The sequence below is a fragment of the Gavialis gangeticus genome, unplaced genomic scaffold (genome assembly GCF_001723915.1).
Source record: "Gavialis gangeticus isolate Ggan-Ray unplaced genomic scaffold, GavGan_comp1, whole genome shotgun sequence".
NCBI classification, from domain to species: Eukaryota; Metazoa; Chordata; order Crocodylia; family Gavialidae; genus Gavialis; species Gavialis gangeticus.
In genome coordinates this window covers 12740581-12754150 of record NW_017728964.1, presented here as the reverse complement: position 1 = coordinate 12754150, position 13570 = coordinate 12740581, and the positions used below count along the sequence as shown (strand labels likewise).

At 49.9% G+C, this 13570-nt stretch overlaps 1 protein-coding gene across 1 annotated transcript in view; it reads right to left on the bottom strand.

Annotated features, from left to right (window-relative positions):
• Window positions 1-290: 290 nt before the first annotated feature.
• UBE2O (ubiquitin conjugating enzyme E2 O) overlaps window positions 291-13570 on the bottom strand; it is a 111866-nt gene continuing 98586 nt past the window's right edge. Inside the window, exons 14-20 of the mRNA XM_019501610.1 lie at window positions 12570-12695; window positions 11008-11097; window positions 7790-8450; window positions 6807-6943; window positions 5711-5914; window positions 4865-4922; window positions 291-3207 (exon numbers count right to left, since the gene is read on the bottom strand). Of these exons, the coding sequence (XP_019357155.1) occupies window positions 2441-3207; window positions 4865-4922; window positions 5711-5914; window positions 6807-6943; window positions 7790-8450; window positions 11008-11097; window positions 12570-12695 (2043 nt within the window). The 3' untranslated portion in view covers window positions 291-2440. The remainder of the gene's footprint in view (window positions 3208-4864; window positions 4923-5710; window positions 5915-6806; window positions 6944-7789; window positions 8451-11007; window positions 11098-12569; window positions 12696-13570) is intronic.

Below are 13570 nucleotides of genomic sequence, written 5' to 3'. Positions count from 1 at the left end.
AGCTTGTCCATCCCGCCTCTCCCTCTCCCGTGCTCCGCGGGAGTGGAGATCGCCACATGCATGCGAGGAATGCAGTGACGCACCAAAGGAAATGAGCGTCTGAAGGTCACTGTCTGCCGGCTGCAGTGAATAACATGTCTGGTAATTTGTGGAACTGGGCACCCTACACCAATTCTCGCACGCGTGCCCACATGGCACCTTCAGTTCCCATTCCTGCCCCCTGCCCGCTTCACGCCTTCTCCCTCCTTTGGAGTCCATTTTCTTGCTCACAGAAGCTAATTAGCTTCGTATCTGGATCTACTGCAAGCCACTCACAGCACGTGCCCCATCACCCTGCAACGTCACATTGCAGCTCAATCCAAACACGCGGCCTCTCCACAACCCTCTGCTCCAAGCCCACGGCTCTCCTGGGCAAGCTTGCCAATTCATACGGAGGGTCTGAAGCATCAAGGTAGAGAGCAGGGAGTCCGTGGGCAGGCCCAAAACAACACTCCCCTAGTGAGCGGCAAAAAGGCCAGCGCATTACCCCAGGAACCCCTACTGATGTTCCCCCTGCCCCAGTCCACACTCAGGGGCCAAATCCTGTTCTCAAAGACACTGGAAGCAGGGGCAGCCTTATGAATATTCAAAAAGGATAAAACGCTACTTCTCACTGGGGCACCGAGCCCACAAAGCCAGCAGAGAGTTGACCATGAAGCTGTCACACCCTGCTTTGAACCAAGCAGCCCATCCACCAGCTTGGGCAGGGGCTGGAGGGCTAGTCAGGAGAGTTCGACTTTCCCCTGAGCCCTCGTCCTTTTACTGCCTAGGCTGGAAGACCAGCTTCGCTCAGCGTCCATACAGGACTATAGCACCCCCAGGGAATGTGCTTCCCCACTACATGGAGGTGCCAAATCCAGTAGGGGGTGGATTCAAGTTCTCCAGCAGTGTGCAGGAGGCAGCCTGCAGAAGTCCTGAGTAAGATGCCCACAGCCTAGAAACAACAGTCCCAGGCATTTGTCACTGTTACTGCATGTCCTCTGAAGGACGAGACTGCCAGTGGAAGCCCCTCTCTGCTGCTAGAGCATGCACAGGTCTGGCCAGTAGTTTCCTATGGCTACGCAGCAGCACTGCAGAGGGAATGAAGGACGCACATGCTCTCTCTCGTTCATGCTACTGCCCACATTTTGCTCAGACCATCATACGAAACTCCTGGTGGGGTTAATGCATGGTTAGGAAGCAGGAAGAGAGACCCACAAGGGTCCAGGCTAAAAGCTGCATTTGTTCAAAGGTACTGTGTTAGCGTGACCCATTTCCCAATGCTGCAGCAGGCTTGGAGTCATTTCACAATGATCTATAGTTGCTCTAGGCTCAAAAATAGCTACTGGCCTGGGGAAATCCATCAGCAGCAGTCAAAATGGACAAGGGAAGGCTGCAGCAGGTTTTACAGTCGCACCAGAGCTGCTGGAGATGCAACTTGCCCTAGATCTATCTGTGCAGTTGATCGATTGGGCCAGAGATACAGCAATGCAGGTAGGAATACATGGCAGGTGGCCAACCTCGAGGGCTCTGATGCCTTGCTAAGTAGTGCCAGGAGGAACCTGAATCCTGTACAAGGTGCAAGGTGTTGGCGGGGGGCGAGGCAGGAAGTGGGAGTGGAAATTCATCCTAGTCTAGAGAAAAGGACATAGCAGAGATGGCTGAATCTACTTCCAGAAGAGACACCCAAAGGGAGTGGCAGGGTATTGTCCTGGGCAGAACAAACAGCTCATACAGCACTCGGTTTCTAAATCATAGGTACCAGAGCGGGGGAGCCATCCATTTTCCTGTGAAGAACTATGAGGAAGGCATAGATGAAAGCAACACAGTAGCATGTAGGAGACTGACCTAGCCACAGTCTAGTGTCTGCATGTTCTCAGGCTTGTATAGACTATTATAAAAAACCAAAAAAAAAAAAAACCAACAGAAAACCCACCATGAGATCCAGCTGTGCAGGAAAAAAAACAAACAGTGAACAGGGAGGAAACTGCCTTTCATCACTGCATGCCATACCAATCGCATCTCCTGGGCTCCATCCCCAAGCAGAACTAAACTGGCAGACAAAGCACCCAGGGTATAGTGGGTGGGGAAAGAAAGCCCCCTCGCTGCACACAGAGATGCTCAGGAAGTGGTGGGCAGTTCCAGATTGCTGGGTGCAACAGAAAAGTCTCTGCTCCTTATACTTTGGGACTGTGGGCAGTGCGGGGGATGGCGGTGAAGAGCTATTCAGACAACCTTCTCTGGGAGAAGGAAGGAAAGTGCCAGGAATGAGTGATGGGAGCTATCACCTTCATGACAGCAAACCAGCTGAGGAAGAGAGGCTGAGGTGAGAGAAGCCAATTTATTGGTGTACCGACAGCTGCTCCATTTCCTTTCTGCCTTTCCCATCTCCTCTGTGCCCGTCTGTCCCTAACCCGATGGTTTATTTGTCCTCTCTCCACTCGGGGATATTGGCCTCTACTAAGGCAGCCCGGTACTGCTGCAAGACACCACGGATACTTTTGATGAACCCCTTAGACAGGGGGAAGAGGGGGAACCCGATGTCAGGGTAACCGCTCTTTTCAGGGAGGAAACTCCTGTAGCTCTTTCTCCTTTTCTTTGGTTTCACACTTGGCTGCAAGGCAGAGTCCTGGGCAGTTTTCCCTTCGTCCGTTAGGTCTCTGGCCAGGGCTGCCTCTTGGGTGTGGCCTGTGCTCTCCGAGTCTGAATACTGATGAAGGTCACCGGCTGCGAGTGTGGAGGCCCCACAGCCCGAGTCATCCAGCTCCTCTCTCCCATCAAGCGCCGAGTCGGAAAGCTCTGCCGCTGCTGCCCCCTGTTCTAGAGGGCCACCATACTCATCCAGTGACTCCATGGGTCCTCCCGGGCTCTCAGCCAGGGCACCGCACGCAGAAAGGAGAGAGGAGGAATCTGCTCCATTGGCTTGTTCATGGCTCCTCTCCACCAGCTCATTGGTCTCCAACCAGGACTCTATCCGGCTGACCAGGCGCCAGCCATTGCAGCAGAAGTGCTCATGGATCTCGTGCTCAAAGACCTCCACGGGCCTGCGCAGTAGCTGCATCATGGACTGAACCACACGGATCAGGGCCATCTCGTTGTAGCAGCGGCTGTTCTCGTAGCCCTCCTGCAGGCCCCGGTCACTGTCGAACCCGGCCTCATTGTAATAAGGTTCATTCACTAGGATCAGCCCTGCCAGAAGGAAGGAGAGAGGAAAGGGTTAAAAACCTGGGACACTGCCATGCTGGGCTGGGTTGGAGAGGAGATGCTGCTGGGTGGCATCCAGGCCTCAAGGGACAGGTAGTCTCTGCACCCCTTGTATCTCCTCACCGTGGGCTCAGCTCAAGCCTTCACCTATAGCTGCATTGCCTCAAGCTGCACAAACCTGGCAAATGGCAGGGATGGGGGAAGGCAACAGGGGAAGTTACTTCTGGAGAAGGCTCTTTCGACTTAAAACGCCTCGCGTTAGCCATGTCGAGCTGGTAACGCTTGGGAATTGTGGGCAGAAACCCTGTGAGATGGTGAACTGGCACATGATACTGCTTGGGGCACTTGTGTGAAGATGGTTGTGCACTGGTCTTGTGTTTCAAGCCCCAGGAGCACCTGCTTGGGGGACATCCAGAACTGGACTAGCGAGGGATACAGTATGGTAGAAGGGTGAGGTTAGATACAAAAAGTGTAGTGCCAAAACTCTGCAGGAACTAGTTAGCCCTGAAGAGCTCTAGGAAAGGTGTGTGGAGGAAGAAAAGTAATTCCCCAGATCTGCACTTTCCCCACCCTGCAAACCTATCTAGTCATTACAAGTGACCCCCTTCCTGCCGCTGCTGAACAGACAACACCTTTCCATCCAGCCTGCCTTGTCCTTTTCCGGTCCACCCACCAAGTCCAGCCGTGCTCTGCCCACAGGATGTAACTGATTGCAAGCCGCCAGTCACCCACATCAAGTTCTTCCCCATTGCCATTTGAGGGCTTATTGTTTTGCTCCAGCATGCCTATGGCACCAATGTTTCCAGCCTGCTAGTGATGCCACTAATTGAGTGCTGCAGACTATGGGATCTCTCAAGGTAAGGCAGCAGGAGTGACAAGGGGAAAGATGTTCCCATTAACAAAATTCCTTTAACAAATTCAGAATGGAGACAAGCAGCACTTGATATTTCTCCTCCTAAACCTGAGGAAACAACTTTGTAGATGAGCAAGGAAGAGAGACCCTGGTTCTCAGCATAAATGCCCTTAGGCCAAAGCCTGGTCCTGTCCCTGGACTTCGTAGATTGGAGCCCATTTGGGTGAAAACTTCTGTGCAAGACCAAGCAGCTGCTCTGGGTCAGGCAGCAGTGGTAAAAAGATCTGCAGGAAGCCACAGCTGCAGGACTTAGTTAGGCACACCTCTGCTTGCTTAGTCTCAACTTAGGAACAAAGGTAAACATGACCAATGCTCAAGTAAAAATAAGCAGCACGTAGGCTGGGCCGGTGACTCACTGGTTATAAACAGCTACGTGGAGAGGAGCCAGGATTAGCAGGTCTCTGTACTCTGAAAAGTGCTTTCAGACTTTAGCTGGCAGCTGGAGGTGGCTGTGGTTCACCTTCCCTGGCACAAGATAGCAAGGAAAATGCCAACCACCACTAATGCTGCCGAAACAGTAGGCAGTCAAAAATATAAGGGATGACATGGACACCAACTTGGACTGCTGGCTCAACAGCCTCCTCCACAGAGCCCAACAAGGGAAAGAAGGGTCTGACTGGACAAGAGAGGACCTGCTCTCTTTCCATGGCATCGTGACTTCCTATCATCCCCTCCAGAAGGTCACCTCCCTACTCCCTCCCCACAGTCAGCCTCTTCAGCTGCATTTACCTTGAATGGAAATGAGCACCTGCAGAAGGCTGGATTTGCTGGTCCACCTCTCTGTTCCCTGGAAAACACACACACGCGCATTATAATGAACCATGAGTAATGGAGCATGACTAGACATTTTTTTTTAAATCTTTCCAGCACTTTATACTGAAAGAGAGAGAGGTGCCAGCCTTTGGGCTGTGGCCAACAGTGATCAAGGTGCACTCAAGCATTTGCTGCCCCAAACCTCAGTCTCTGAAGGAGCTGTAGGTATAATTCAGACTTCAAGGAAGAGAGCATTCATCTGGCTTCCTCTACAGAGCTGCTCACACACCTGCAGTCTCATTTGTAGCACCTGCCCTTGGACAGACTAATTATGTCCAAATGTGGAGATCATATCAAATGCCCACAAACCCACCCACACTCCCTTCAATCTCAGCTGTTCAAGAGTTAACTAGCATCACCCCCTAACTCACTGTGCCTCTGTGGTCCTAGCTAACCTACCTTCCAGTTAAACTGCAGTGAACAGCCAAACTAATGTTCCAGTGCTGGAGGGACCTGAACAAAATGGCAGAGGTCCTCCCATGATGCTCCCCAGATTCTCTCAGCCCTGAGAGCCAAGGGTCAAATGTAGGTTCTGCAGTAGCTTTTTTTCTCTTATATATACACTATGCTTTGGCTCTGCCAAACCCTGTTTTCAGGCACAGTTCAAAGCTCAATGCACTTAGACCTTGACCCTACATCAAGATTTGATCCTCATCTACCAGTTTGGCCCCAAGGACAAAAATGGAGATAGCTGCCTAGTCACCAAAGCTTGGATTATCTGGACAGCCTGGTATCTCAGAGAGAGACTGAGGACAGTATTACCTTGCCGATCCATGTCCCCAGAAGGCTGACGCACACCTTGCCGTTGTCATACAGGTTGGGGTTCAGTCTCCCACTGCACTGGGAGAGGTAGCGGAAGAGAGGAGGGACTGCAGGGTAGATGTTGGGAAGTTGGATATCAAAAAGGAAGAGGCCGTCTTCATAGGGTGTGCGTGTGGGCCCCTTGATAAGTGCTGAGAAAAGATCCTGTGAAGAGAGGAAGCGTCAGCACATGGGACTTAGAGACCTCAAGAGACTGGGTGAACCATCCTCTTCCCAAACAAAGATTCTGAGCTCCATATGGAAATGTGAGTACTGTGTTTGTGAGGGAAAGGGAAGACTGAAGAGATTAAGGGGCTTTAATGAACTCAGTACTAACTAGGGGTCCTGGAAGAAGTAGCTCAAGTTGTTTAGACCTCCCCAGGCCTACAAGTAACTGGATTTGTGCTGTGGACTTTACCCATCAGAAGGGCTGAGCATCAGTCCTCATCTTTCCACACCACAGTTCCGAGCACATACTTTGGAATAAAGTTTTCAAGGGAGGAGCAGGGATTCATGAAAAATGCCACTTCATCTAGTCAGTAGTCACTACCTTGGTAGCGCTTTACCCACATTTCCATCTCAGCCTAATTACACTGCAGACCAAGGACTTTTGGGGAGATATCCTTTATTGGACCAACAGCATGGTTGGGATGACACCAGACATGCTTTCAAATGCAATGTATTCTGCATTCAGGTCAGACCTGATAAAAAGCACTTTGAATTTGAAAGCTTGTCTAACGTCATCCCAAGCAAGCTGTTGGTCCAATAAAAGATGTCACCCCCACAAAAAAATCTTTGTTTCTCAATTCCTGGACCATCATAGTGGTGGGAGAGAGGGATCCAGTCAGAACCAGCTGTAAACTGTTGGTCCCTAACACTATCTATCAACTGTAAAACGTTGGTCATTAGAAATGCCAAAGGAGCCAATGTACTGTAATTATAACCCTAATGAGTTCAAAAACTGGGGATTAATGTTTTGCATATCCTGCCCAGCCTTAGCTATCAGGTTGCATTAAGCCGAGCAATAACACATGGGAACTGGGGCACATGGACTTGCCATTCTGTCTTCAAATGTCTTGACCATGATGCCATCAGGCAGCGAGGTTGCTAGCAGCGCCATTTCTTTCCTCACTGTGCTGAAGAACTTCTTGGCTTCTGGGGGCTGGAATTCCATTTTCTTAAAGGCGTGAGTGTCTAAAGGGTCAGAGAAATTGCAGCTGATTAAAGCAACTTTCCTCCAAACACAAGGTCATACACCCTCAAATAGAGTTCCCCCCCTCCAAAACCCAAGCGGCATCATGGCAAGAGGCTAAGCAGAGAAGCTGGGAAGGGGTCACACGACTTGTTGTCTAAAGGTGTCAAGCCACTTTGTTTGCAGCAAGTGTCAACACACAACCCTACTGAGACATCTCGGGTACAAAATCTCCCATCTTGACTGACGAGTTATGATAACAACCTCTCTTTATTCACATTCAAAACAAGGCTGAGCCAAGTTTTCCCATCTGTCCCGTCTAAGATGATCAATCCACCCAATGTCTTAAGCTATGCTGCCACCAATGCATCCCAGAACTGTCCGTCTTTGCTTAAGCGAGCAAAGGCCACCAGTGCCAGGAGGTACATGTGACAATATCCATTCTGCCTCTCAGTCCCCATCCACCTCTACACTACACTAGTTTGAAGAAACTTCATGCTCGTGGATTGTTGACTGCAAAACTCTACTTCTCAGCTAAGCTCCTGGCTGAGACAAGGGGCAAAAGAAGGGAATCTACACCACAGAAAAAACCAAAACGAAACAAAACAAAAAAGACAACTGGTGACAGTGCTCTGTGCTACTACACAGCAGAGCCAGATTTGGTTCCCAGACCAGACTGTTCTAAAAAGAGCAGCCCTGTTTAATTACCCCTTCCCAATTAACTTGAGCATCCCAAGGGTGGAGCACCATACTCCCTCCTTAGAGGAGCAAGCAGTTTGAGCGGGGCAATGACAACCTGGCAAGGCAGTGAAGGGACAAGTCCGTCATCCTGGCTGAGACTCACTCACCTGGGGCACACTCCAGCACAGAGAAGACCTCCCCTTTGGCACTGGTGAAGGTGACACCAGGCTTGCCTCCACTCTGCTGGCACAACACTGGCGTCTCACTGGGCCACTCAGACCTCACCGGTGCCTGCACCTCCACTTTTTCTTCCTTCTTCTCCGTCTCCACCATGGCTTCCATCTTTTCCTCTTCCACAATGGCAACATTATCCAGGGTCTTCTTCAGATTTTCCTGAAGCTTTTTGATGTCGTCCAAGAACTTCTTCTCCCGTGTGGGTTTTTCGGGCTCCACAGTTGGGGAGGTGGGAGAGCCAGTCAGCAGCTGCTCTACGGTCATGTTCTTTAGGCTCTCCAAGATCTTGATGGCCTCTTTCAACTCCCGGAAGCTCTTTGGAGCTCCTTCTTTTCCAACCTTCTCTGCAGTTAGATCTGGCACTGCCATCGCCACAGCACCCTGCACTTGCTCCTCTATTTTTTTTACCTCTTCTGCTATTGGCTCTTCTGGCTCTACTTCCTCGATTTTTGGGTGGTCATCTTCCATGAGGCCATTGTCTGTCTCCCAACTATCGCTTTCATCCTCCCATTCATCTGAGGATGCCCCGCTGGTGCTGCCATCCACAGAATCATAGTCCGATTCTTCAATCTCTGATTCTATGTTGTACAAGTGCTAAAGGAGACCAGAATCAAACCAGAAAACAAGAAGTAGGGGTGAGCCATGCATGGTTACTGACATTTCACTTGGACACAGATCAGTCTCTACCATCATACAAGTAGTCAGAAATGGGACACTGCAAATGCGTTCTTCCTATTGGGCCGTTCTCTTTTTTACCTACACAAGGTGGCTTTGGTTTGCTCTATGTGCCAGGCTCACAAGCTTCCTATGCGCTAGGTTTTGAGTCAGTATTCTTCCCTTCAAAGCAGGATATTCTGGATAACAAGTGCAACTATTAAGGTCACAGCAGTGCCAGAAGCTGGGAATTCAGCAGCAGACTAGAGTGTGCATGCAGTCTGGAACTTCAGAGCAGACACTCTGGCATTTCTGAAAACTGTATTAGCATTGCATGCTCCATTTCTGCTTTTACTGCCCAAGAACAAATACCCAACCTGGCTGGTTGCCTTCTAGACCTCCACCAACACAAGGCTGAACCAGCCAGAACAGGCACATGTTACTACCTTCTCCTGTGGTACATAGCCTTTTTCAGAGCTTTGCTACAATTTACTCCTGATCATAGTGACCTGACTTTATGGCTTTTTAAGGTTCAACTGGGATAAGGAAGTCTCACTTCAGTTGCTCAACTGGCTCTCAGAGCTGTGTTCTTCCCACTGCTCTTTGCCAGTCCCCGTGCTGAACAACTGGTTTCCCCATCCTCCCAATCATACACTCTTTCTTTTCCTTGGTGTATTGAGTCTCAGAGGCAGCCTTGCAAAGCTGCCCAGCTCAGGCACAAATTTGCCTCTATGTCGCAACGGCCAATAGCTCCGGGCTGAGAAGAATTTTGTACAGCTTCACTGTGATGGGCAGTTTTACCCGTGACCTTCTGAAAGTTGGAATGATAACTGCAAAGTCTCTGTAGCACATGCTCCAGAGAACCTGATAGCAGCAGCTAACCCTGGCTTGCAGACATACTGTACAAGTCCTCTCCACACACAGTCCTACCAAGAAGCCTTAAAATCATGAGCTGCACCAGCACTGATCCACCCCAGTCCCAGGCCCCTCCTAAACAAGACTCCCATTGTGAGCTGCAGAGCAGAGAGTAAGTGACCTGGGGGAACTAAACCAAAGCCTTCCAGACTCACTGCCCAATGTGGCCTGCCCCAAATTTGAGCTGAGAGGCTAATTTATTAGCCAGTTATGCAATCTCTTGTCTGATCTAAAAATAAAGTGCCCAGACAGCTACTCTCTGGGCAAACATATAGGGATCGAACACTGGCATTTAATCGAGAGATAACACTGTCCCTTAATATCTCCCTGATTGCTGTAATTAAGAGTGCAGGCAGAATCCAGGGGAGCACTATGATGCAGCTGTAGCTGCTCCAGAAGCACAGAGCTGGACCCCATGAGAAAGAGAGCACATCCCTTTGTGGAGCACACACCAGACTGTTGATTCTGATGCGAGTCGTAGCCATGTGACGATAGGGGGAAGGGAGACAGCAGCCTGCTTTGTAACATCCTATTCCATTTCCATAGTGCGGGCATTGACTATTCTACTGTAATTAATGCAGAGCTGCTTCATTTAAAAAAAATCTTCCTCATCAACTGTTTCCACACACCAGTGAGCCTCTGTAGCGGAGGCAATGGCATTCTGTGCCAGTCTGACAGGGGTGGGACCCTACAGAGGCACTTTAGTTATGGCTGTGCTCATTAGACATGACAGGGGGAAGAGAGGCAGGCTGAAAACAGAGACAAAATAATGAAGCATTAGGCAGCGTGAAGGACCTGGAAACAAAGAAGTGGAAGGTGACATATTGGGGTTAATTACGTACGTGGATTAGCACACTGGTTCTACCTAGATTTTATATCCTCTGCTCACCTTCACCACTTTGTTTTGGGAGAGATTTGAGTTCAAATCCAACAGCAGATCATTATTTAAGGGCTCTAACTGGGATCCCAGTGGATTTGATTTTTAAATGCAAAACCTCATCTCATGTACTGTAAGAGCTTAGCAGTGGTCAGACAGTAATCAGTGTTTGCAGGCTAGACTCATACTTAGCAAAACAGGGTAGGGACTCTGGCCTACAGCAGCAAGGCATGCTGCAGGTCAGGACTGAGGGCTACTGGTGCTGGTCTCCTAACAGAGTATTTCCTCAAGCACCGACTGCATAACAGCACCACGACCAGAACAGCAGGGGGTGCTATGGGCCAGGGACAAAACACACTGCCAGAGCTGCATGCACGTGTGTAGGTATGCAAGAGGGAGACTTGGCCTGTAGTGCAACAGTCCAGACAAAACTATCTTCCCTGCACAAAGAGGCAGCAAATGTGAACCTACCAAGTGAGTCAGAATTTGTTTTCAAAGGGAAGAGAGGCACCAAAGAACAAGACCAAGCACTGCAGGTCAAGACTTCCCGAAGCAGGTGGTTATATCACCAGACAGAGGTGACGGTAAGCAGGGAGTACGACAACATTCATTTTTATATAGAGTCCAGAATGCTTGTTGCTTCAACAAACCAAAGACAGGGCATGTTATCCAACTTCAAGTTACAGTGACCACTGTGGACCTTACCTGAGGAAGAATGATAGTCTTGGAGTTATCAGCCCAGATTACTTCCACCTTACTGCTCACATCAACACGAGCCACCTGTCCCACGGATGGCTAAAGAAGTAAGGGTAAAGTGTCACAGTGTCTTGGACCATATATATGTAGAATGAGGGATCTGAGGAATAAATTCTCTGCCTAACTGAGGCACATAACCTTAGCCCCCACCCAAAGGCAAGTGTTATGTAGGGGAACAGTGAGAATACGGGCAGTCACAGGCATAGAAAGGCTGAAGGAGAACTTGCAAGCACCCAAGGTCTTTGTGGACTGCTGCCTTGCAGATTAGAATATCACTGCTTCAGGAGAAGCGTGGCCCATGTTATGACAGCTTCTGATCAATGTCAGCTCCGTTACGAAGCTCCAGCCTCTTAAAAGAGAAAGCGTTTTTGATAGCTTAACCTGAATAAACAGAACCCTGCTAGTTTCTTTCTGAACCAGCGTGCCACCTCGTGGTCATTTTAGGTATTCTGATTTTAAAGCCTGTTCAGTTTGGGGAAAAGAAATACAAAAAGGACAGCATTTCCGGAGCCCCACAATTCTGTGACACGAAAGAAAAAATAAGGAACAGACATGAGAAAAACCTCATGCCACACAGCCTCCTGAGGCCCAAATAATAAGGATCTTCTTACTCTGGAACAAGCCTTATGCATGCCAGGCGAGATGGATTTTCATGCTCAAACACATCATAAATATACTGCCAGCAAGAAAGAACTTCCTTTTCATACAAGATCTTAACATAGGAATTGCTTTTATGATTTTGTAAGACCATCAGCCTTCTGGAAAGGAAGTCCATTTCCAACAAAGTCTCCCTTTGCCCCTCACAGCCCCAAAGGAAAGCTTTGCTCTCCCTCACCCAGAAGAGACTGCTTCACTCCTTAGAGGACAGAACAGGGGCAGGCCACATGCGCCGCGCCAGGCCATTCTATCCGGCCTGCAGGACCCCTAAAAAATTTAGAAAATTAATATTTATCTGCCCCTGGCTGCCTGTCATGCAGCCCTCGATTGCTTGCCAAAACTCAGTAAGCGGCCCTCTGCCCGAAATAATTGCACACCCCGGGACAGAAACTAAATGTATAATAAGAACTTGAACTTCCTCATGGAAAACAACCATTGCTAGCTCGAGATGGAAGTTAACCGTCTCTCCATTTGGGAACCCACTGAGTTTCCCCACCTTGGAAGCCGCGTTGACGCCTTAGTGGAGCATTCTAAGCAAGTGCTCAACAGTTTTAAATTACAGCTGGAAAACCCTCTAAGTCTCATCATGTCACCTCCCTTCCTTCTGCTGTTTTAACCAAGAACCTAGGACTCAAGGGTGGATGACTCTGAACATGGTACTCTTTCCCCCCCGGAGTAGGGGGAAAGACTGCACTGGTATCCAGACAATATCCAGGCTGAGTTTGTCAAAAAGAGGCCATGGGATCTAGGTGACCAAATGGGGCTTGGAGTCCTACTGCTCCATGGCCCATTTCTGAAAATCCCAGTCGGTGACTACCGGCTGAGCTAAGCCATAGAGTACACCCAAAACTCACTTCATCATCCTTGGCCAAAGCTCCCTCGGAATTGCCAATGCGAATCACAGTGTCGGTGGTGCGGAAGCGGAAGTCAGGGTGGTCAGCAATGTCGTACACACTCACATCCTCCTCCTCGCCGATCAGCTGGTGGGAGAGAGAAAACATGTCTCAGCAGCAAGGCAACTACCAGTGCTTGGGTTTGACTTCTGACATTTAAAGAGCATTTCCTGTGGGACTGGCCACAGATTCCCAACTCCTTGAGATACTCTGCCACCTTGTGACCAACCACTGCCAATATTTTTAGTTTCCTTGTTAGGGATGCACCAATAATGATTTTTTGGGCCAATACCAATGGCCAATTAAATTTTATCAGTAGATGTTTAGGATTGTGAATCCAAAAAGATGACAAAAGCCAGTAGGGAAATACAAGTCGCCCGAGTGAGGGACTAGCATTAGAGGGATGGGGGTGAGGAGGGGAATGCAACTAGGTTACAGAGAATACAACGCTATTAATGAGCCATATTAGCCAATACTGATAGGATTGCTGATATGCAGCCCAACAGCTTGGAGAGCAGCGTCCAGCTGGTAAGTCTGTTGGGGAAAGGGGGGGGGAGGGGCATGGGAGCACAGATTGAGGCCCCCTCAGAGAGGGAAGGAGAGGGGCAGATGCTGCACAGCCAAGGCTGTGGCTTGTCTGGGCAGTGGGGCAGGCAGTTCTTGCTGCTGTGCACACTCCTGGGGGAGGCATGGGGGGCACATGCCCCCCAGATGTGGGGTGAGTGGGCTGCCAGTGCATACTTGGGGCTCAAGGCTGCGCCAGCCTCTTCCTGGTGGGGGCTGGGCCAGGGTTTGCAGGATGATGCTGAGCAGCCAGTGGAGCTGGGAGGGAGGGACGGCGGGGGGGGATGGGGAAGAAGGAAAGCCAAGGCAAATTTTGGGGTGGCTCCAGCCCCTCACGGCCCCCCCTCCCAGCACTGCTACCACTTCCCACCCCGCCCCACCCAGCCCAAGCATAGCCC